General features: G+C 47.1%; 1 protein-coding gene across 8 annotated transcripts in view; it reads left to right on the forward strand.

Annotated features, from left to right (window-relative positions):
• CPEB1 (cytoplasmic polyadenylation element binding protein 1) overlaps positions 1-21,591 on the forward strand; it is a 90,514-nt gene extending 68,923 nt beyond the window's left edge. For 6 of the 8 annotated variants that reach the window (XM_055326567.1, XM_055326566.1, XM_055326564.1 and 3 more), the window contains 9 exons: positions 7,741-7,967; positions 10,126-10,378; positions 12,095-12,208; positions 12,518-12,622; positions 13,492-13,628; positions 16,629-16,827; positions 18,069-18,163; positions 18,687-18,767; positions 20,150-21,591. In XM_055326567.1, coding sequence (XP_055182542.1) covers positions 7,741-7,967; positions 10,126-10,378; positions 12,095-12,208; positions 12,518-12,622; positions 13,492-13,628; positions 16,629-16,827; positions 18,069-18,163; positions 18,687-18,767; positions 20,150-20,260 — 1,322 coding nt within the window. In that variant the 3' untranslated portion in view covers positions 20,261-21,591. The remainder of the gene's footprint in view (positions 1-7,740; positions 7,968-10,125; positions 10,379-12,094; positions 12,209-12,517; positions 12,623-13,491; positions 13,629-16,628; positions 16,828-18,068; positions 18,164-18,686; positions 18,768-20,149) is intronic. The other 2 variants (XM_055326561.1, XM_055326562.1) reach the window with 1 other exon arrangement.
• Positions 21,592-22,797: the final 1,206 nt, after the last annotated feature.

Below are 22,797 nucleotides of genomic sequence, written 5' to 3' on the forward strand. Positions count from 1 at the left end.
TTAGGGTCTTGCAATACCCACATCTAGTGCCAAGCTCTTACTACCATTGCTGCTGCCACCATCAGACTCTGGGTGACTTTGTACTTTTGGGGAAGGCTTCAGAAAATTCGAACAGTGACTCAGCTGTAAAACCCACAGGAGCTGGCGTAGAAGGGTGAAAGTGGAGAAAGTTAACAATCGGTCTAAAAATATTACTGCTGATTTGGTCTCTTGTACCCTCTGAGGTAGCATTAATGAGCTGGAACCCTCTGCCAGGTCCTCTCCTCCCCGTGACTTCCTGAGAGCTGTCTGTAGCTGATGCTGATTCTTGCCAGCATGTGAGTGGGGATGAGTGCTTCTGCTCCAGGAAGAGCACACTGCTTTTCTTTAGTCACTTTTGGAGGATACAAGTGCCATACGCTTGGCCACCAGGCTGGAGGCACTTGGTAAAGCTCAGGCTTCCTATAGTCCTGGAGCTGTAGAGTTCAGGAATAGAGCAGAGAGATCAGGGCTTGGCTCCTGGGGTGCCTATGGACTTCTCTCCCACACTCCCCACCCCCTAAGCCTTCTGGGTTGTTAATACTTGACACGTGGCCTTGGTGAAGCTCTGTGCCCTGTGATGGGGAGTGGACTTCGAGATAGGTTACTGGCCTGCAGTATAAGTGACCTATTGCTTACATTGGATTTAGGTTATGTAGCTTAGAGTGTGCTTTTCCAGTAGATAGACCTCCTACTTCAAGTTAGGAGTAGGGAAACCATCAGTTGCTAGCTGTTTGGCTCCTTCCCTCCCGATTCTCAGCTGGTGGAGATCTGTGCTGGCCACCCAGCACCCTTACAGCAGGGGAAGTATGGTCTCCTGACCTGAGCCAGGAACAAGACAGGTTTCCATCTCTTGAGATGAGGTCCCATCTTCCCTAGAAACTTTCCTGTGATCTATAGATATTCAAAGAACTACCTGGCCAGGCCCTGTGTGAGTTGACTATATCAGAATAGTTAGGTTACTCCAGGGCATCTGACCGTGCGTGACAGTTTCCAGAAACCTGGCTCCCTCTGTAGGTTGAAGGAAATATCAAAACACCTGGAAAATCCTAAGCCTTTTCATATTAGGTTTTCTTGTCTTCTTTGCATCTTGTAGCCAAACTCCTACAATATCCTTGGCCCCTTCCACTGTCATATTTGCAGGAAACTGCATGGAGGTGTTGATGTGACCCAAGTGTGTTAATCCTGGGGCACCCTTATCTTATGTCTGCTAGATGGCATTGCGCCTTTCTGAGCCATTGATCTAAGCTCTTTCCCTCTGTTCTTCTATGTGGTTGGGATGGTATTGAGCGAAGCACTCTTTCCTGCTCTTCATACTTGAAAATGGAAGTATATACCCATGGCTGTGAGGATCCCAACAGATGGCAGGGAGGTGACTCTTCTGACCTGCCCTTCCTCGAGCAGAGTAGCTCTCTTCCACCTATACCTATATATGTTTAGTTCTCTTTAAAGAAAGTATTTGGGGCAACCCCGGTGGCGCAATGGTTTAGCACTGCCAGTGGCCCAGGATGTGATCCTGGCGACCCGGGATCAAGTCCCACATCGGGCTCCCTGCATGGAGCCCGCTTCTCCCTCTGCCTGTGACTGCCTCCTCTCTCTGTGTGTCTCTATGAATAAATAAATAAAAATCTTTAAAAAAAAATAAAGTATTTGAAACCAGCGGAAGGGGTTTTGTCAAGTAACTCTATTTGACAAGGCTGGTAGCTACTTCTCTCAGCCTCTGTTTTGGTGATGGGCTGGGTTGGGATGAACTAAGATTTTTTTTCCCTCTAGTTCCAAGTTGCCTCTAAGTCAGTATTGTGTCCATAAGTTGAATAACCTTGATGGAAAGGGTGTAGCCTCAGTGAGCACACTGGCCCTAAGGGATGTGATGTCTCCTTCCTTCCAGTACTATTCAGCAGATACTGAACCCCTGCTCTCTGCCAGATGTTGAGCTCCACTGTTGGAGTGGGTTGGTCAGTTTGGTACAGAAGACAAAACTTTGTATACATGGGTGCCTGCAAATATCCATACAGATGTTTTTGAGGCTTTAAAAAGCTTGTTTAAAAGATTATTTTTTCTTATAAGAAGAGGCTCCAAAGGTACTTATCATGCCCTGCCCCTCCCACTGGGATTCTAGGCCCTATTACTTGTGCTTGATTCTTTTCAGGCTAGATCCAGTTACCTTGAAAGAGACAGATTCCATTGGGAATTGACTAGTTTTCCTTCGTGTCACTTAAAAAAAGTTTTTGTTTGGGAATAATTTCAGATTACTGAAGTTATAAAGTTATACAAGGAATACTTTTATTTCTTTTATCTGGACTCTCCTCTTGTGATTCTCAACTTCATCACTTGCATGTTCTTTTTCTGTCTCTACGTGAATTCGTCCTGGACCATTAAAAGCAGAGATGTTCTTATGTAATTAAAACCATTCTCAACTCTTTGTCAGCGTAAGGTTGATAACAGTACTTTAATTAAAGTCCTGTTCATGCTCCAATTTCATCACGTGACCCAGGATGTCCTTCATGGTACTTTTCTCTGTCAGCAGGTATCTTCTCAAAGCAGTAGGCCCCAGCTCCTTTTGCTTTGGCTCAGTATGAGCTTACAAAGTTTCTTGGTTGTCTTGAATATTTTTCACAACATCGGGCTTGCTTCAGTCAACGTTTTTCCTGAACCTGTTACCAAGTCTGTACCACTCTATCATAGTCTTTGTTCCTGGTTGTCACCCTCCCTCTCCCCTACTCCCTACCATGCACCCCACCGTTGTTTTCAGAGATCATACTCCTTGGGAATGTCCTGTATAGCCACCTTACTGCTGTTATTTTAGTTACTAGTTGCCATTATGCTGTAAGAGCTGTGTTTAACCAACAGTTTCTAAGGCAAGGGAAATAATGACATATGGAAGGTTTTTGGGGTGTGGTAAGGGGAACTGATTAGAAGCTTGACGTAGCAAGCCTTAGGTTTTTCTAGATGAGTGCTTCTCAAACTTTAATGTGCACACAAACCTCCTGGGGATCTTGTTCAAAATGCAGGTTCTGATTCAGTGGGTCTGGAGTGGGGCCCAAGATGCATTTTTAATGAGCTCCTACAGTGGCAAGGTCCTAGAGAAGTTTCATGGCCTGAATGATTTAGATCTCAAGGCACTGACTTTTGGAAGGAGGGAGAGCTTTGTCAGTAGTTGATGGTCTTAAAGGAATTTTGAACAAAAGAGGGACGCCTGGGTGGCTCAGTGGTTGAGCATCTGCCTTCGGCCTAGGGCGTGATCCTGGAGTCCCCGGATTGAGTCCCAAGTCAGGCTCCCTGCATGGAGCCTGCCTCTCTCTCTGCCTATGCCTATGGCCCTTTCTCTCTCTGTGTGTCCTCATGAATAAATAAGTAAAATCTTTAAAAAAAAAAAAAAGTGTCGATAACAGGAAGATAAAAAGATGTAAAGTCCTAAGTATTAAAAGGGAAAAAAAAAAGCTAGTAAATGGTATCACTGCAGAAGCTATAGTTCAGAATCAGAGAATTGGGTCCCACCCTGTCACTGACTAGCTGTTACTTACACAAACACTTGCCCTTTGAGCCTTTTATTGAGATGGGGTAATAGTACTCATGTCTTAGAATGTAGTGAAGATTACTTACCTAAAGTGCTTCTAACAAAGCATCTGACACGTGCTATATGTACAGTAAATGAACCTGGTCCAGATCGTAGAAGAGATGATTGACTATGAACCACGAGCACTTAAGGAAGTAGAGTTCATTAGTGGCCAACATGGATTGTCATGACATTTTCGTTTTAGACAGGCTTATTATCACATTGAGAAGAATGCTATAGTCATAATTCATAGCTTTGACACAGGAATTTGACAGAGCATCAAGATGTCTTTGTGGGCATGGTAGAAAAAAGGATTGCATGTTGAAGTAGATGATCTGTGGCTAGAACAGAAGTACCAACACAGTAGTGAACAGAAACTGATGTGAATGAGAAAAGTAGTCTTCAGTAGCACCCATTTTGCTTTTTTTTTTTTTTTTTTAAACTTAGGGTGAAGATAGTTACCGTAGCACATGTTTATTGTCCTCAGTGTCCTCAGACACAAGCCCTTTGGGCCAGCCATCTTCTCTTGAGCTTTGCTCTGCTGCTTTATGCTGTTTCCCTTGATAGCTCCTGGAGTTACCTACTGTGCTATACCTTTTTTTTTTTTTAGGATTGACACACAGCTCTGTGTCTTCTCTTTCACTGGGGAGTGCTCCCTCTGACTTGTGCATTTGCTAGGGGCTTTTCCTTGAAGGTGCTGCTTTGTCAAGCAGGAGATACACATTCTTCCAAGCCTCATCTACCACTTGTCTCACAGCCATTCCTTTTGTTCTTCCTTCTAACTTCCCAGTTCCTTCCTTCTCTGAAGATCTCAGTATTTGTTTTAACCCCAGGCCCAGGTATCACCATGGGTCCCTTGAATATCCATTTAGATGACCTCTCCAGTATTTCAGATTCCACACATTCCACGTCAACCCACTGTGGTCAGCATCCTGTATCTTGCCATCCTCAAAGCTCAGTGTTCGCCATCCCACCACCTTCTTATTCTGCCCCTTCATCCCTCTTAAAGCTGTCAGCACGTTGAAATGGCTGGTTTTACATTTGCTTCTACTCTGTTCACCCACTTCTGTGTTTCACCTGTATCGCATGACCTCCCCTAGAGCTGCTTCCATCAGTTCTTGTCCCACTTCCTCCTGCATAGCCCTATGTGGGTCCAGTGTGTCTCCAGGTTCCTAACACTACTGGAGAGAGTGGCCATCGGTGTAGACATGGTCTCTGTCAGTGGGCCCCGGTGTGGTGGTGGCCTTCCTGTCAGCCTCCTCTGCCACCCCCACAGCAGCTCCTCAGTGTCTGCCTGGGACCTTCACAATGAAGTCTCAGTGCCCTAACTTGGTTTTCAAAGTATGATTTGTTTGTTATCTTGTTATTTGGCACCCGACACTTAATTCTATAAAATGTGAAGAAAAATGAGGCCTTCTAGGGCATCAGTACCACTTTTAAGGCCAATATGTATGATCCGTTAGTTTTCACGGTGCTTTTATGCCAGGTTTTGCAGCACCAGGAAAGAGCCTTGAATAAATCTTCACACTTCCAGCCTTCTCATGGCATGAGCTCTGGGGCTTTGATTTTGTGCTTTGGTGAGGCAGGGGCTTGTCAAAAGTATTTGAGAAGTTTGACAAGGATTATTTTTGGTGGATGTCAGAAGCCAAGCATTGAGAGACACTTTCAGCAAACGGTTATGTGCTCATGCTTAGGAAACTGCTTTCAAAGACCTAGTTAAAAAGTTTTCTTAGGGGATCCCTGGGTGGCACAGCGGTTTGGTGCCTGCTTTTGGCCCAGGGCGCGATCCTGGAGTCCCAGGATCGAGTCCTGCGTCGGGCTCCCGGCATAGAGCCTGCTTCTCCCTCTGCCTGTGTCTCTGCCTCTCTCTCTCTCTATCATGAATAAATAAATCTTTTTTAAAAAATTTTCTTTAATTTTTTTCTTTTTATTTATTTATGATAGAGAGAGAGAGAGAGAGAGAGAGAGGTAGAGACACAGGCAGAGGGAGAAGCAGGTTCCATGCACCGGGAGCCCGACATGGGATTCGATCCCGGGTCTCCAGGATCGCGCCCTGGGCCAAAGGCAGCCGCCAAACCGCTGCGCCACCCAGGGATCCCCCAAAAAAAGTTTTCTTAAAAAACAGTGTAATAAATGAACAGATTCCTTGCTGTAGGTGGTATAGACTCCCCCACCCCCAGGACACACGCATATTAGACTGGCTGGGATTAAAAAGACAGACTATAGCAAGTGTTGGCATGATGTGGAGGGATAGAAGTCCTCTTCAGTGCTAGTAGGAATGTAACATGGTATGTCCCCTATGAAACCAGTGTGACCATGTCTTTAAAAATCAAGGGTATATTTACCAGAACAAAATAAACACACATACTCATAGTATGCCCCCTGCACTTAAAAAAATAAAATAAAAATCTGGGACGCCTGGGTGGCTCAGTGGTTGAGCATCTGCATTCAGCTCAGGTCGTGATGCTGGGATTCCAGGATCGGGTCCCACATTGGGCTCCCCAGAGGGAGCCTGCTTCTCTCTCTGCCTTTGTCTCTGTCTCTCATGAATAAATAAAATCTTAAAAAAAAAAAAAAACTAAATATATACCCACCATATCTTCATCTTTTGGCCACAGGAGAGTCAAGTGGTCGCATCTGGGACATGCACTCTGTTGTGCATGGTACGTGTGTGCGGTGCCCCGAGAGCAGGCTTCCACTTTGACTTCATGTTTGGAGAGGTTTATTCCTGCCTCTTGGTACCTAGCACAGCCCCCAGCAGTCGGTCAGACTGACTTGGAACCCCAGTTCCAAGTCAGCTCTGGAGACCTGTGTGTTACTCAGTGACCACTGCTGATTGAGCCCCTACACACACACACACCATACACCCCCACACTCCCCCCACACACACACCACACCCCTACACCCCTCACACACACCATACCCCCACACCCCCCCCACGCACACCTCTCACCCCTCACCCCCCTCACACACATACACACTCACACCCACCACCACACACTACTCACACATACACACACTTTCTCAGATACACTCACCCCACACACACGCACACACACTCTGACACACATACATACACACACACTACTTTGGTTTCACCTAACAGCCATTTTGAGGTGGACATTCTCCCTTGTCATGGGATGAAAACATTATCAGATGAGCGCTCCTTCCCTAGCCTTCGTGCTGCCATGCTCCGTGGAAAAGCCCTTTTATTCCTTATTCTCATGGATAAGAGATGTATTTTCCTTTGGATTCCTTATGTCTTCAAGCCAAGGATAGAAAAATGTCCTCTTCTGTCCACTTTACCTCCCTTACCTCTTCTGGCCTTTGCTTCACTTGTTTTTGATGTTTGGTATTTAAATATTTATTGTGTACCAGGCACTGCTCTGCTGAGCATTTTGCATGTGCTTTCTTAATTATCGAACCCTCCTGACAAAGCTATGAAACAGTTGGTATTCCACTCAAGATGTTATGAGAAAATGGGAGCTCCACGAGCTTCTCAGAGCACACAGCCATAGAGAAGTGGTGTCAGACGTGTGGGGTTCCAGCCCAGGTTTGTCTTTAGCCAAAGGGGGCTTAATCACACTGTCCTGCTTCCGTCTCCGTGTCTGAAGCTGGAGACCGTCTGTACAGGACAGGAGAGAGTCTGTACGTGCAAGGACTTTGCATGACGGAGCTTCACAGAGAAGCTGGTGTGCTCATGTTGAAACAGACTTGTGGAATATGGCATGAAATTCTGTGTATAGCTGTATAGTGTTAGAAAGGTGGAATTATTTGAATAGATATGCTGACAGGCAGGCAGGAAGGACCGTGGTTTGGGCTTCCTAACTGTGTTGAATGTGTCTCCTTTGTACAATGTGTGTACCCAGATGTTAAGAGCAGTTGTGACCAGGGTTCCTGCTGGCACAGCTTCCCAAATACCCTGCAGTCTGGGTGGCACAGAGCAGTTTTGCTGCTATTGCAGCAAGTACTCTGGTCTTCAGATAGCTGTCCTGGAACTGCCTCCCTGGTTGGCCATTATCTGCTCGTTCTACTCTCACTGTGGTTCTGTCGTGCTTTGGTGATTGTGCCTTTGTGTATCTTATTGGGCGGCTGTGGGAGAAAAGGGAAGGACTGTTGGGAAGAAAACAAGGAGGTCCTGAGACTTCTTTATTTTTTTCTTCTAGTACTGAGTGTGCTCCACAACCCACTGGGCAATGTCCTGGGGAAACCCCCCTTGAGCTTCCTGCCTCTGGACCCCCTTGGATCTGACCTGGTGGACAAGTTTCCAGCACCCTCAGTTAGAGGATCCCGCCTGGACACCCGGCCCATCTTGGACTCTCGGTCTAGCAGCCCCTCTGACTCAGACACGAGTGGCTTCAGTTCTGGATCAGATCATCTCTCAGATTTGATTGTATGTAACTTGTCACGGAGTTAGGTGGGTGGGGCAAGTGAGCTTCAAGGGGATGTGTGTCCTCCAGAACGTGGGTGGGGGGTGGGATGACGGAAGTGGTGGAGACCACTGTGAACGTGTATGGAACTTATTCTCTACGGAATAGAGGGTGCCTTATACACTCCTCAAGCCATACATTTCAGGACCCAAGCAGCAGAGTCTCTTTTTACAAGTTACTTCAAGGGCTTTGAGAAAGTTAATTTCAAATTTAATATGGGAGTCCTGGCATTGTTCTGTTTCTTGGCCTGCTTGGTGGTTTTCTTTAGCCTTGAAACAGTAACCATTTATGTACCTTTACATGTGTTATCTCAAAATTTCTAAGGGAAGATTTTAAAAATCATGCATTAGTAATTATCAGAGCCAGAATTTTAATCCCAGTCAGGCTGACTGTAGCTCCTTTATCCTCTTTACCTACCCATGCCACCTGTCAGTTTGAGGCCATGATGAAATGTATGAACTGGTGCCTCAGAGTTAATTTATATAGCACATGTTCTTTATCCACAGCCATGTGTGACAGGTGAGGCACATGTGCTAAAGTAGGATTAGCAAATGGATGAGAATAGACGAGGGATATAGGAGATTGTGGAAGTAAATACATGGGAATGACCATGAGAAATTATCGTAAAATAAAATACAATTTCAGGTGCCTTCTGAGCCTTTCTCCCCTGCCAAACCCCTGTCCAGTGACCATTCAGTGAATAGGATGGCTTTTCTTGCCCTTTTCTCTTCTATATCCAGGACTGGTACCTTTGGATGTGGTTAGTTTACTATCCATAGTGTGAACTTTTAGGGTCTGTCTCCTGTCAGCCTGTCCTAGAATATGAAAGCTGGTATTGATGTTCCCACTGCTTGTTGGTTTTATCTGTTTAGGCTATGTTTCCAGATGGGTAATAACAAGCAGGTCCTTTTGATTCTCTGGACTGTAGTTTACTCCCCTATAAAATAGGGTTGGATGCTTGGGGTTCTGCTTATGTTAATTCAGATGGGGGCATGCCTGGGTGGCTCAGTGGTTGAGCATCTGCCTTCAGCCCAGAGCATGATACTGGAGTCCCGGGATCGAGTCCCACATCGGGCTCCCTGCATGGAACCTGCTTCTCCCTTTGCCTATGTTTCTGCCTTTCTCTCTCTCTCTCTCTCTTTCTCTGTCTCGTATGAATAAATAAAATATTTAAAAATAATAATAATTCAGATGGAACTCTGTCTTGAAAATTTACCTCATAACTAAATTTGATATTTTGGGGTTTTGTTTAAAGAATTTTCTCAGATACCATACTCCCAAGGGTTAATTGGTGAAGGGATATGAGAAGACAGCTAACAGATGAAGGAAAGAAATAAGGGCACCTGGGTGGTTCAGTGGTTGAGTGTCTGCCTTTGGCTAAGGACATGATCCCTGGATCCTGGCATCGAGTCCCACATTGGGCTCCCTGCAGGGATCCTGCTTCTCCCTCTGCCTATGTTTCTCTGTCTCTCTCTCTGTATCTCTCATGAATAGTTAAGTAAAAATCTTTTTAAAATTTTTCAAAAAAGGAAAAAAAGAGGCGGTATTTGAATTTACAGGAAATATTCTGAGTAATTAGTTTGTGGGGTCTTTTTTTTGATAATGTATCATTTTTATCTACTTAAGTAAAATTTAGAACTTTGACATAAGCTTATAATAAAACCCACACTCTCATACATTTCTGGTAGAAAGAACCTCATAGAAAGCATGTTGGCATTTTATATCTAGGAATTGAACCTAGAAAAAAACCCCACCATACATATAAAGCAAGAAGAAGCTATACCTTAAAGTTTGTATTTATAATCCTGAAAACTTGGAACGTGTCTAAATGTTTAACAGTAGGGGAATAGGTTAGCGAAATGTAGCATGTTCCCTAAATAGATTATCATAAATTAATTAAAAATGATTATGAAGACTGACTGGGAATATGAAAAAAAATGAATTGGGGAGAAAAGTATTTGTTTAAATTATAGCATAGAACAACTAATCAAAAATGAATAAGAAGAAAGCCTAAAAGAAAATATCAGACCTAACTGGTATAATTTCTATATAGAGTGTGATTATTGATTTTATAACAAAACTGTCCTTTAAAAACCTGTATCTTCCTTTTTGCTTCCCTAGTCAAGCCTTCGAATTTCCCCTCCCCTCCCCTTCCTGTCTCTGACGGGGGGTGGTCCCAGAGACCCTTTAAAGATGGGGGTTGGGTCCCGGATGGACCAAGAGCAAGCTGCTCTCGCTGCGGTCAGCCCCTCCCCAACCAGTGCATCCAAGAGATGGCCAGGAGCTTCTGTGTGGCCATCCTGGGATCTCCTCGAAGCTCCCAAAGACCCGTTCAGCATAGAAAGAGAGGCCAGGCTGTACCGGCAAGCTGCAGGTGAGTGTGGGTGTGGCCATGCGTGGGGCCTGAGGCCTTGTTCTGGGCACAGGGAGTATGTGACCTTAGTTCCTAGACTGGTGAACTGTCCAGAAGAGGGACTTAGTTGTGTGGTGAAGTCTCTGGTCTGTTTTGTGGGGTAAGTACTAATGGGACAAACTCAGGAATTTCTCTGAGGCTGAATAGAGAGGAAAGACGCTGTGCCCGTATGGGGTTGGAGGCACCTCTTCCTTGTGGTCTTTCGTGGAGGTTGGCTGTGTACCAATGTAGCTTTTGATTCTTTTTACGGGTGGGCATCTTCAGGAGAAACCCTGGAAGTGATGCCCAGAATTCCACCTTTTCCCCTTTCTAATTCAGAAACCTGTGAGATAAATAATCTATGCTGGAGCTATTTTCCCTGAGGCTTTCTGTTTGGTATCAATCAGTTGTTTACAAGGCTTCCAGGAGATACTCACTGACTGCTCTTCTGAGGTTCTGGAGTTGATAACTAAGTGAATGTTCAGTTTATCCATTTGTTTTTTTGTAGGCTTCAGTACATTTGTCCCATCACAAAACTGGACCTGATCTCATTCTCCCCTGATAGTTCTGCTGCCCTGTTCACTTAAAGGTTTTGGCAGCCCATGATTGTACTAGTGCCACTGTTTGCCTGTGAAATGACATTACCTTGCTTTTGGATGGTGCTGTTATATTGATTTATGTTTTTGTTTGCAAAATATTGCTGATGGTACCCAAGTTCTTGGTGTAGCAGCACCCTGGATCTGTGCCTTTTAAGGAATGAGCTTCCATGTCATTGTCCTGGATGGAAGTGATGGTTTTTTGGCGCCCTGCCCCAGTGCTGAAGTACTAAAATGGGCAAGAACGAGCTAGTCCCCACTGAGCTTAGTCTCTGGTCTGGAAAGGCATAAATTGAGACAGGTCAAAGGCCAAACTGGTCGCCAAGAACGGAGAGGCCTCTAGGTTTTACAATAGACCAAACAGAAGATAGTTTCTACTCTGTACAGCAGGAGTGGTTTCTTAACAAGGTGTTTAAGTCAGAGAAACTTCACTGTGAGTTTAGACAAGCTCGGATTTGGTATAAATTGGAAGTGGGGTGGGTGGGGGAATAGCCATTATCTTACAGTGTTGGCATCAGGGAAGGCCCAGTGTCCGTTCAGGTGCTGTGAGACACCCGGCAGTGATGGGACATGGCTCTTAGTAGGTGGAACAGTGGAGACATTCTTGTCTTGTCAGATTGCTATGGGTGGTTTTTACTGGCAGTGTCCTGATTCCTGTGACTGAGTTCAGAGTGAAGACCAGGAAACAGTAGAATGTTCCTCCTTTGAACATTTGGGGACAAAGCCAGTTTGGACCAGTAAACTTGTAGGACATTGTATACAAAATTGCTCTGTTGATTTTAAAGTAATTGGAAATTTAAATTAGTATAGTAAGCCATGACTAGATAAAACTGCTTTGTGGCTAGCTTATCAAGAACATGTTTGAAAATAGCTTGGCTGTGATCACATCTGCTTTGCTATTTCTCTCTATTTTAGTGGAGACAGAATTAGTGATTTAGAGTTGTCACACTGGGCTGACTGGTTTGATAAAGTATAAGGTTTCTTGCCTTTCAGAATACTCATGGATGTTGTCCCAGGCAGCCAGGCCAGGGACCATGGCCCTTCTAGTTTTTCCTGGATAAGTTCATCCTCTGACCCATTTCTCTCTTTGTCGTCTCCAAAGCTGTGAATGAAGCCACCTATACCTGGAGTGGCCAGCTTCCACCGCGGAACTACAAGAACCCCATCTACTCTTGCAAGGTGTTCCTGGGAGGTGTTCCCTGGGATATTACGGAAGGTGAGCTGCCTCTGAGACCTGCTGCTTGAGCACTGAAGGTGGGGCATGTCTCTCAAGAGCATTAAACTTGGACTTGAGGCCAGGGTTGAAGCTGTGCCCAAGCACAGGGCTTTGCAGGAGTCAGTGAGAGGGCGGGGTACATTCTGTAGACACCCATATCATTGCTTCTGTTTTCCGGTGCTTACACTTGTCACCTGGGACCCAAGGTCAATTCTGAGTTTGGGAGAAGGACACTGGTGGTCCTGTGCTTGTGCCTTCCTGGGGATGGGGGTTCATCAGTTTCTGCCATTCTTTTTCATCTCTCTGCAGTTGGATTGGTTAACACCTTCTGTGTTTTTGGCTCTTTGAGTGTGGAGTGGCCTGGTAAGGATGGCAAGCACCCCCGGTGTCCTCCCAAAGGTAATATGCCTAAAGGTAATAAAGACATGGTAGGAGCTTTTTTTTTCCCCTCCCTAGTACGTAATTGCACTGAGGGATGCTGGGATGTCCCAGCTGCATGCTGGTAACCTGGTTTGGGCACTCCAGAGCACAGAACTTTCAGCTGTCGGCACTTCTCTCCAACCTAGCACATCCTTCTGCTGCTTCTGAGCTAAAGTTCCATCTGTTCAAACTTACACTGCGGTCGGAGCCACCTATGAATCTTGCTGTGTGAAACTTCCTTGTGCATTTCCCTCCAAACCTGAACCCCAGCAGCTACTTTTCCTCTCAAAATGAGGCATTTGAAAAGCTTTCCTTTGCCTGCCTTTCTTGCCCTGTTACATTGTTGTCTGACCTAATTCTGAGATCCCTTTGGAGTTGGTAGGAATGAGGACCAAGCATCTGATTCCTCACTGGTCTGAAATGAGATCCCTTCCCTGTAGAAAGGAGCAAGTGCTATTTTCACTCTGCCCCATCTTCACCAGAAATGTTCTGATGAACTGAACCAGTGGTCTAACTAGGCTTTTAAAGCAATACCTCCCTGCCCCCAGGTCAGCCTGGCTCTGCTGACCAGAACATGCTGTGTGTTCTGGGATGGAGTGCTGGTGCTTATGATGGGATCCTGTGTCCCACCTTGCTCATCCCTTCCCTCACTTGGGTGGGAGATGGTGTGCTTCTCCCTCCCTTGGCCTGGCATCTGACACATCAAGGGCGCCCATTTGAAAGACCTTGTTCCAAAAGTAGGACAAAAATGTATCTTAGACATGAGGCCATTTCTCATGGAAGAAATCCCCTACTGCAAAACCAAAGCTGAAGAGTAACCACCTCAGGGATGTTAATGCAGTTTCTCCTTTTATTGGAAATAGGGTATGTGTATCTGGTCTTTGAACTAGAGAAGTCTGTCCGGGCCTTGCTTCAGGCTTGCTCTCATGACCCGCTGAGCCCAGATGGCCTGAGTGAATATTATTTCAAGATGTCCAGCCGAAGGATGCGCTGCAAGGAGGTGAGTTAGCACAGTGTCCTCTCTGGGTCAGGGTGGGTGCATACACAGGCTGCGAGTGAGGCAAGAAGGCTGCTCCTCCTGTTTTCCAGTAAGGACGACAAAATGCTCTTTGACAATAGAAAAACAAACCTTTGGACCTTACTAGTATGTGTGTGTTTCTGTCTGGAGAGAAGACTATGTTCCAGCCCTTATTCTAGCCAACACTTCTGTCACAAACCTCTGGTCTTAGAAATGAAATTGAAAACAGCAGCTTTCTGTCCTTTGAATTAACTGATAATCTGCAGCTGTTTCTTTCTGGTCCTGCCTTCTGACCTCCAGTCTGTGGTGGGCAACTTCCTCCGTAGACCACACCATCCATGGATCACCTCTTCACTCCCACTCAGGGTTTGTCTATTGTGTGTTCCTTCATGTCTCTCTCTCCTTAAGCCTTTTCCACCACTGGCCTTGTGACCGTGCCCTTAGTATGGGATCTCTAGCACAGTTCCTGCACCTGCGACCCTCACTGCTGGTGCTGCCAAGGCTGCTGCTGGGTCCTGTCTCAGAGTTACTGGTCCGTTTGGGAGGAACTTAAGAATCTCCCCAAATGGTTCTCATGGATGATGTTTGAGAACCACTTGTCAGTTAAGTTTTGCACTCAGGAATCAGTATTGTTTTTTTAAAAATCGGGTTCCATTGGACGCCTGGGTGGCTCAGTGGTTGAGCGTCTGCCTTTGGCTCAGGGCGTGATCCTGGAGTCTAGGGATCGAGTCCCACATTGGGCTCCCTGCATGGAGCCTGCTTCTTTGTCTACTTGTCTCTACCTTCTCTCTCTGTGTGTGTGTCTCATGAATAAGTAAATTTAAAAAAAATGGGTTCCAGAGAATATCACTTTTGTGATACTGGACTAGATATGTAATATATCTGAAACCTCATTTCCTCATATATAAAATGGGGACTTGAAATGCCTATTTTAGTAAAAAGATCAGTGGTTACCAGGGATTATGGAGGAGGGAGGGACACATAGGTGGAACATGGGATTTTTAGGGCAGTGAGACTTTGTGTGATGCTGGAGTGGTAGGATCATGTCATTACGCATTTGTAGAACTCCTAGAATGTACAACACACACAGCAAGATTAAGCCTGAGGTAAACCATTGTCTTGAGGTGGTAATGGTGTGTTGGTATAGGTCCAATGATTATAGCACAGGAACCACTGGGGTGGGGATGTTAATGGTAGGGGAGGCCGTGCATGCATTGGGGCAGGTGGAACATGGAACCCTGTACTTTGAGCTCAGTTTTGCTGTGAGCTTAAAACTGCTCTAGGAAGTAAATCAGTTAAAATCTGTAGGGTAAAGGGGAAAAAAAAACTACTTGAGATGGTCACATTGGATTTAAAATACAACAAATAAGCCAAGTAACAAAGCTGGCTCTTTATTTTATAGATGCTTCCTGGTGTTAATTCATATTCTGTCATAGTGCAGGGTGAGTTTGTCTCCCAGCTGCCCACAGTGACCCTCGGCACTGCTAGCTGGCCTTTCTCACTGTGTGGGGCTCATGCAGGTCTCCCACCTTGTTACCCTTTAGGACTTGGTTAACATGTTCCGTTGTCCCTGTCCCCTGCATTCATGGTGAGCAACTGCCGTGGCCGTACCACAGACCCCTGGCCTACCTCAGTGCTCCTGCTGGCACCTCCCAGTTTCCTATTCCCCTTATCACCTTGCAGTGATTCCCGGTCTGTCTTTGATGCACTGACTGTCTTGGTTCTCTTTCCTCTCAGACTCCTCTCTCCTTGGGTCCCCTCCCTGCCACCAGGGCAGCCAGGATCTGACTCCCTCTTCTCTTCTCTCCTCATCACTTAGATCACTTGCTCCTATGGCTCTGCTCTCACTTCTGGACCTACAGTCACCTCTCTGGTCTCCTATCCTTTTGGAGCCTCACCTTCTTGTGGGGCCTTTCTGGGGGATGTTCCATGATCCTAGATTCTTGTGCTTAGTGTAGGAAAAAGCTTGGAAAGCTTGCTGGCCCCTGGGGTGTGGACCAAGATGGTGATACTTCTTCATGTGGTTCCATGGAAAAAGAAAAAATGCACGTTCATCTTTCCATGAAATGAACTGTCTTCCCTCCAAAAGTGCCATCAGTGCTCATCCCAGGGTCTTCTAGGCCTGGACCCCCTCAGCCCCGACTCTTCCATTCTCCTGCCAGGCCCAGGCCATCTGACTTGTGCAGCTTCCTCTGTCAAGGAATCTTCTTGGTCTTGGCCTGTTCTGTGCCCAGCACCACTAGGACCCTCTAGGTCCTCCTCACCTGTCCTCTCAGCTATAGTTCTGCCTCGCATCTCTTCCTGCTTCGAGACTTTTTGCTGTTGTCATTGTTGGATCTTCAGATTAACTTTCCAGAAACCCCAGTCATCTGTTAGCTCATTCCCTCTTGGAGTCTTCTGCCTGCCATGCCAGGTTTTGTTCTGGCCTCAGGGGCCCCAGGGGCAAAAGACAGAGGCAGTTCCTGCCCTGCTGCGACGCTGCCCTGTGAGCCCTCCAGTCACTCCCACTGTTCCTGACACACACCCGTTGATGCCCACATTGGGCCAGTGACCGTCTCCTAGTCGGACTTCAAGCATCCCAACCCTCTGACCTTCCACTCTTAGCCTTCAGTTTCTGAGTCCTTCCTGCCCTAAGGACATCATGCTTTCCATGGCTCTGTGGTCCTCTACTGGAACCATATAGTTGATGGTTGTGGCAGAGTGCTAGGTTCCTGGGTGTGACAGCTCGGACTGTTTTGCTTGCTCTGCAGATGGGTGGCTGCTGTTCGACTTGGTTTTCCCCATTTTGGACACACAGACCCAGTAAAACCCAGCTTAGGTTGGGGTGAGGTGGTGGCTGAGTGTCTGCCTGGGACTGGGCAGCACACCTGTTCCCCCACAGGATGGGCCTGGTAGGCCCGGTTTGAGGACCTCCTGAGCATGCACCTCACAGTATGAGAGCCTGTCTCTCTCTGTGCTCACGCACCTTTGGGTGGTTTCCAGGTGCAGGTGATTCCCTGGGTCTTGGCTGACAGCAACTTTATCCGGAACCCATCTCAGAGACTTGACTCCAGCAGGACGGTGTTTGTCGGTGCTCTGCATGGGATGCTCAATGCTGAGGCCCTTGCAGCCATCTTGAATGACCTATTTGGTGGAGTGGTGTATGCCGGGATTGACACAGATAAGCACAAGTATCCCATTGGTAAGTGTCCTACTTCTGTGTGGGAAAATTTGGTGGCCCTTGGGACCTTGCTAGACTGAGATTGTGATACTTCCCACGGGAGTGGAGAGGGAGGCCTGACCCAGGTCCACAGATCAGCATCTATCAGCAGCATACCATCTTTTTGTAGATAAGCCATTGGTACTGCCCCTTGCACCCACATCTCCTACCACATCCCACAAAGGGGGAGAAAGTGGTAGATCATAGGTAGTGAACATGAGACAGGAACTTTGGTTGGAAGCTCAGAGTGCATAGCCACACCAGTCTGGGACAAGAACAGGTAATAATTTCATTAAAAGACCAGGACTTCCCTGAATTTGCCTGGTTTTTTATACTAAGAGTTCTTGAAAGTAACCCTATCTCTAGGGTCAGAGACCATAGAAGGAGATGCTGGGTGACTTGGGCAACAGAGTATACTCATGGCCTGTGCCATCCTAGCATAGGGGAGTTGGTGGACCTAACTGTTGGGCTTTTGGTCAACTCCCCTGAGAAAGGAGCTTCATTCCTCAGCCAAAGCAGAATAATCTTGAGTGGTAGTTTGGAGGTGGAGCAGAGCAGAGCCTAAACTTTGTGATCAAGCCCTGGCTCACCCACCTCCCCGAGTGCTTACTCTGCCCACCCACACTGAATCTGGTCAGGAAGGAGCACTGTGTGCTCATAAGTGCTGCACTGCCAGCTGGGAACAGGGGCGTGAGAGGCTGCAGGGCAGAGGGAGCATTTGGCAGGATGAGTCGTCTTCTGGCTTCCCTGCTAGGTCTTCAGACTACCTCCAGGCCAGGAGGGGGTTGCCTGCTGCACTCCCTTCAGAGAGCTGTTCTCTCTGTACCTAGCTTCCCACTTGTAACCCTGCCTGCGCATCTGCCTGCACTAGAGGAGTCTCTCCCCACCCCCCATTTCATTCAGCAAATCCCTCCCCCACCCCTGAGTGGTTTGTGCCACCACGGTCTACATAACTACACTGTTGAATGAATGTGCTTGCTGAATGCTTAAGATATGGCTAGTGGCACATGTTGAAATGATAATATTTTGGATATACTGGGTTAAATAAAATAAAAATTCTACTACTTTATTTTCACTTAAATGTGGCTACTTGAAGAATTAAAATTACATGAGTATCTCACATATTTCTGACAGCCCTGATATAGAAACAGGGTTTCCTGAGTGTTGACAAGTAGCATTTGAGAGAATTTGGCTAGAAGGTCAGTTTGTTCCCTTGTTTCTAGGGTCTGGTCGCGTGACTTTCAATAACCAACATAGTTACCTGAAAGCAGTCAGTGCTGCTTTTGTGGAGATCAAGACCACCAAGTTCAGCAAGAAGGTGAGTGCGCTGGTCTCTATCATTACTGTGGGTCTTTACCACCCAAGGCAGACCTGGAACTGGAGCTGTTCATATGCTGGGGGTGCGCAGGGAGTGCCCGGCCGTGGCAGGCTCAGGAGGGAGGAGAGCTGGGACCGTGGAGCCTCATCAACATGTGAGGTGTCTCTGCTCACTGGGTATTTGACGTTGTCACTAGGCAGCCTGGCTTCCCATTCTCCAACCTGACCTACGTCTCCTCAACACTTACCGTTTGCTGGGTAATCAAATGCTGGCGTATGATTTCACCAAGAAATCCATGCAGTAATGTACGTTGTTGCCCATATTGTGGAGCCTGCCAGCCTGGCTTTGTGTGGTGTGTGCATCTGACCTCTAGGGGCTGTGTTTGTGCTCTGCCCATAATTCTCTCCTTTAAAAGGAAACCTCCTGCATTCCTGTGTATATCCCAGTAATGTCCTTTCTCGTCTGGCCCATTTGGCCTCCTGGAGAGAAGAGCCACTCATTCACCTGTTTTTGCTTTGTGCAGGTTCAGATTGACCCCTACCTAGAAGATTCTCTGTGTCACATCTGCAGTTCCCAACCTGGTCCTTTCTTCTGTCGAGATCAGGTGAGTCCCTTGGGTACTTGAGATGTCTAGTACTTGAGATGACAATTAAAAATTGTGCCATATTTGTCACTAGAAGGTTGGTGCTCTCCAGTACCTCGTGGTTGTCTGAGAAAGCACAAAGGAGGCAGCAGTAATGTTCCCTCATGGTCAGGCCAGGGAAACACTCTGGCAGCTTGATGCAAAACTCTTGGGAAAGCTTGTTGAGTCTTGACACTTTGATCTTCCCATTGGGATGTTGGTGTGCAGTGTGGCACAACTACTTAACAGGTCTCTGCAGATGAAAGGACCCTGGATAGGTATGGTTAGCAGTACCTATGAGCCAAGCACTGTGGTCCTAACTCAGACCTTTCTCCATTGATCTTTCCCCACTCAAGGATCCTTCTTCTCTTGTGAACCTCTGGATGCTTGAGATACGTACCCAGTTTGTATCCACAGTTGTCAGAAATGGGCAGCAAGCAGTTTGGCAGCTTCCTGTTGAGTGTTCCCGGGTGGTGGGGGCAGGGATCCGGGTGTGTTTGGGCAGAGTTTCTCATGTTAATGAACACACATTTGAGGATCTTGTTTAAATGCAGATTCTGACTCTGGGTTTAGAATGGAACCTGAGATTCCTTATTTCTGACAAGTTTCCAAGTGATGTCAGTGTGGTTGGCCTGGTACCATACTTTGCAAAGAGTTGGGAAGTTTGAGGCCTATTCAGACACTAGCAGTCAACCATGCTTGGCTTTTTTTGCACTGGTGCTTATTGCTCAGGGTCAGAGGCTCCAAAGCGAGAGTGTTAGGTACATTTGGGTTGCTGGGTTAACACCCGGAACAAGTATCTCTCTAATGAGCCTCTTCTAGCAGACTTGTGTGTATCCCTATCATTCACAGATGACCCCCATGTTCAAGTCATGGTTCCAAGGTTGGTGGGTTGGCTGAAGTTACACAGCTAGCCAGAGGTGGGACCAGGGCTGTGGTGTGTACCCTGTTGCCTCTCCTTATTTAGTGTGAAGAAGACGACATGTTGCCTAGCATTAGGACTTGGAGCTGCTATCTTTGAATGTTCTTCCAAATTAGCAGCATATGATACAGCTGCTCTGTAGGAGGTGAGATCAGGGCACCTGAAGGCAGCCCTGGTGGTAGGAGAGCGTGAGGGGAGCTAGTACAGTCTGTACACAGTAGGAACCCAGTATGTTTGGTTGAGTTGAGCATTTAGTGGGTTTGCCATGGTTGGTCAGGCCTCTGTGTTTGGGGTGAGGTTCGCCAAGACTTCTAACTGCAGGAGGCTCTCAGGAATCCCTGCTCCCTGTCAGGCAGCAGGGTGCATCCCCTCACCCCCACCCCCACCCCCACGGCTGGTGCTGACTCAGACATGGCTTCTCTCCTCCTTCTTCCTCAACCAGGTGTGCTTCAAATACTTCTGCCGGAGTTGCTGGCACTGGCGGCACAGCATGGAGGGCCTGCGCCACCACAGACCCCTGATGCGGAACCAGAAGAGCCGCGATGCCAGTTAGAGGAGCTGTGGCGCCCAAGGCTGGCAGGTCAGGCAGCAGCCTGCAGCATCCTGCCCCTGGCGACCAGGGAGCTGGCTTCCCAAGGACAAGGGAAAATCGTAGTCACCTTTGCACTTGCTGAATCTGTCTTTGTTTCTGCACTAATTAATGCACAATGAGTTTTGTCGGGTTTTGTTTTCAGGGGGTGTGCCGGGCAAGGACCCTCTGGTTCACCCTCCACGCGACTCTGTAGTTGTCCCAGATTTTAGTTCTTCATTTTGCCGATGAAAAGCAAAAAAAGAACTACGTGTCCAGAAGGTATTGACACGATGCCTACACCTAGGTTTATTTATTAAAAGCGCTTTTTTACATTCCTTGCAATACTGATGGTGATGATGCGCAGGTCTCGGTTTCATTCTTGCAGTTGCCATACAGTGCCTTTCCATTGATTTAACCCCCACCTGAACGGCATAAACTGAGTGTTCAGCTGGTGTTTTTTACTGTAAACAACAAGGAGACTTTGCTCTTCATTTAAACCAAAATCATATTTCATATTTTACGCTCGAGGGTTTTTACCGGTTCCTTTTTACACTCCTTAAAACAGTTTTTAAGTCGTTTGGAACAAGAGATTTTTTTTTTTTCTTTCCTGGCAGCTTTTAACATTATAGCAAATTTGTGTCTGGGGGACTGCTGGTCACTGTTTCTCACAGTTGCAAATCAAGGCATTTGCAACCAAGAATAATAAATTTTTTTTGGATTCGAAACTCGACCGGATAAACGGTATTTGAGCGGCTGCTGTATATAGTTCTAAATGGTTTATTGCACCTTCTTAAGTTGCACTTATGTGGGGGGGGAGGGTTGATAGAAGTTTTTAATCACAAAGTCACAGGACTTTTTTCTTTTGTAACTGAGCTAAAAAAAAAAAAAGGGCTGCTTTTTGGTGGGGGCAGGTGAAGGCTCACAGGAGCCCTTTCTCTGAGAGGGGACAAGTACCCTTCCCTTCTTTCTTTGATTTGAGAAGTGTATGAAGCAACAGTTGCAGTCACTGAAATGCTACTGGAATTTGAAAACTTGACTTTTTCTTTCTTCTTTTTTTAAAAAAAAAACAAAAACCTACTTGCCCCTCTTTGGGAAGCTGTGTGCCAAAGAACCAGTGTCATAACCCCCCCCCCCCTCCTGCTGAGCTGACGTTGCATTGTTGCATATCCCAGCTACTCTGTGGGTTTTGTGAAGCTGTGTGTGAAGTCTCTACCTCATTGTAGTATATGCAGGCAAGACTGCACTCTCCTACAGATGTGTGGAGTACGCTGTGGTGTAGTTTTTTTGGCACATAATAAACACGTTGCAGCAGAGTTCTCATTCTGTCTCTGTGTCTGAGGTGTGGGAGCCAAGGGGCAAGTTAGGGTGGCTAAGAGCAAAAATTTGTGTTTCCTTTGATTCTCTGTGATGGGATTCCAGCCCAGGTTGGTGGTGGGGCTGTGGGGAGATCTGCCCCTGTACTACTTGCTCACTTCGGTGCTCAGATGCACCTTGGAGTTGTGGGTAGCTTTAGTCCAAGCATAAAGAGCCCTCTTCTCAAAGTCCCAGACGCAGCTTCGAGAAACCAGAGGCACAGGCCACTGGTTCTCAGCTGCTCCTTGAGGCCTCAGGCTAATTTCTGGGGAGGCTGACCCTGTGCTGACCCAGTTCCTTCTGAGAGGGAGAAACTTACTTTCTACTGTTCTTTGGAGATCCCTGTTCATTTGGACTCCTGATTACAGGCTCCCAGGATTTGTGAGGGGGTCTGCTGATTTTCCAGATAGGTTGTGCCTGGGCCCAGCTGCTGGACTGGTCCTTTGGATTCCATTTTAGTCTGAGGTAGAGGGAACCTGGCACACCAAAGCATCCCTCCTTGTGAGAGGTGCAAGAACTCACTGTTGCAGGGGGTGGGGCGTCCTTCAGCAGGAGAAGAGGCTGCCTCCTTCACTCAGCCTGACTGGCAGCAGCTTGAGGGGAAGCATGCTGGTGAAGGAGGCTCCCTCAGGGGAGGCGTTCTTACAGAGGCCTCTCTCCTTCGCTCCACCCCATCTTGTCCAGGTGCCACTCACTTTCAGGTAGAGAACTTCCTGTCCTCTGGCCTTCCGTCCCCAGCCAGTTTAAGGTCTGACTGCACTGGCCAAGGTGACCAGAAGGGAGCTGAGGGGTGAGGCCCAGCCCCATGCCCCTTACTAACTGCAACCTGGCCAGCCCAGGCTTTCCTTGAGTCCGGTGGGGGCTTGGGACTTGGTTCAGCAGAGCTGGAGGAGGAGGGGGTGGTCTGCTCCAGTGGGCTCCAGAAAGGCCTGGTTGGGGCGTGGGTATAGCAGGAAGAGCCTGAGGACCCTGGTGGTTGGTGGAGGTGCCTCAGTGGTTGAGAGTGCTGCAGGTGATCAGGCCTCAGCTTCTACCTTTGAGAACTTGCTGAGGGTGGGGGTGGGAACTGGGAATAGCAAAGCAAAAAACGGCCCTCACTGTGGGGGAGCTCACCCCTAGGTGAAGAAACAGGTCATCATGAGGGGCACCTGGGTGGCTCAGTGGGT

This window comes from Nyctereutes procyonoides, unplaced genomic scaffold (assembly GCF_905146905.1).
Source record: "Nyctereutes procyonoides isolate TBG_1078 unplaced genomic scaffold, NYPRO_anot_genome, whole genome shotgun sequence".
Classification (NCBI taxonomy): domain Eukaryota; kingdom Metazoa; phylum Chordata; class Mammalia; order Carnivora; family Canidae; genus Nyctereutes; species Nyctereutes procyonoides.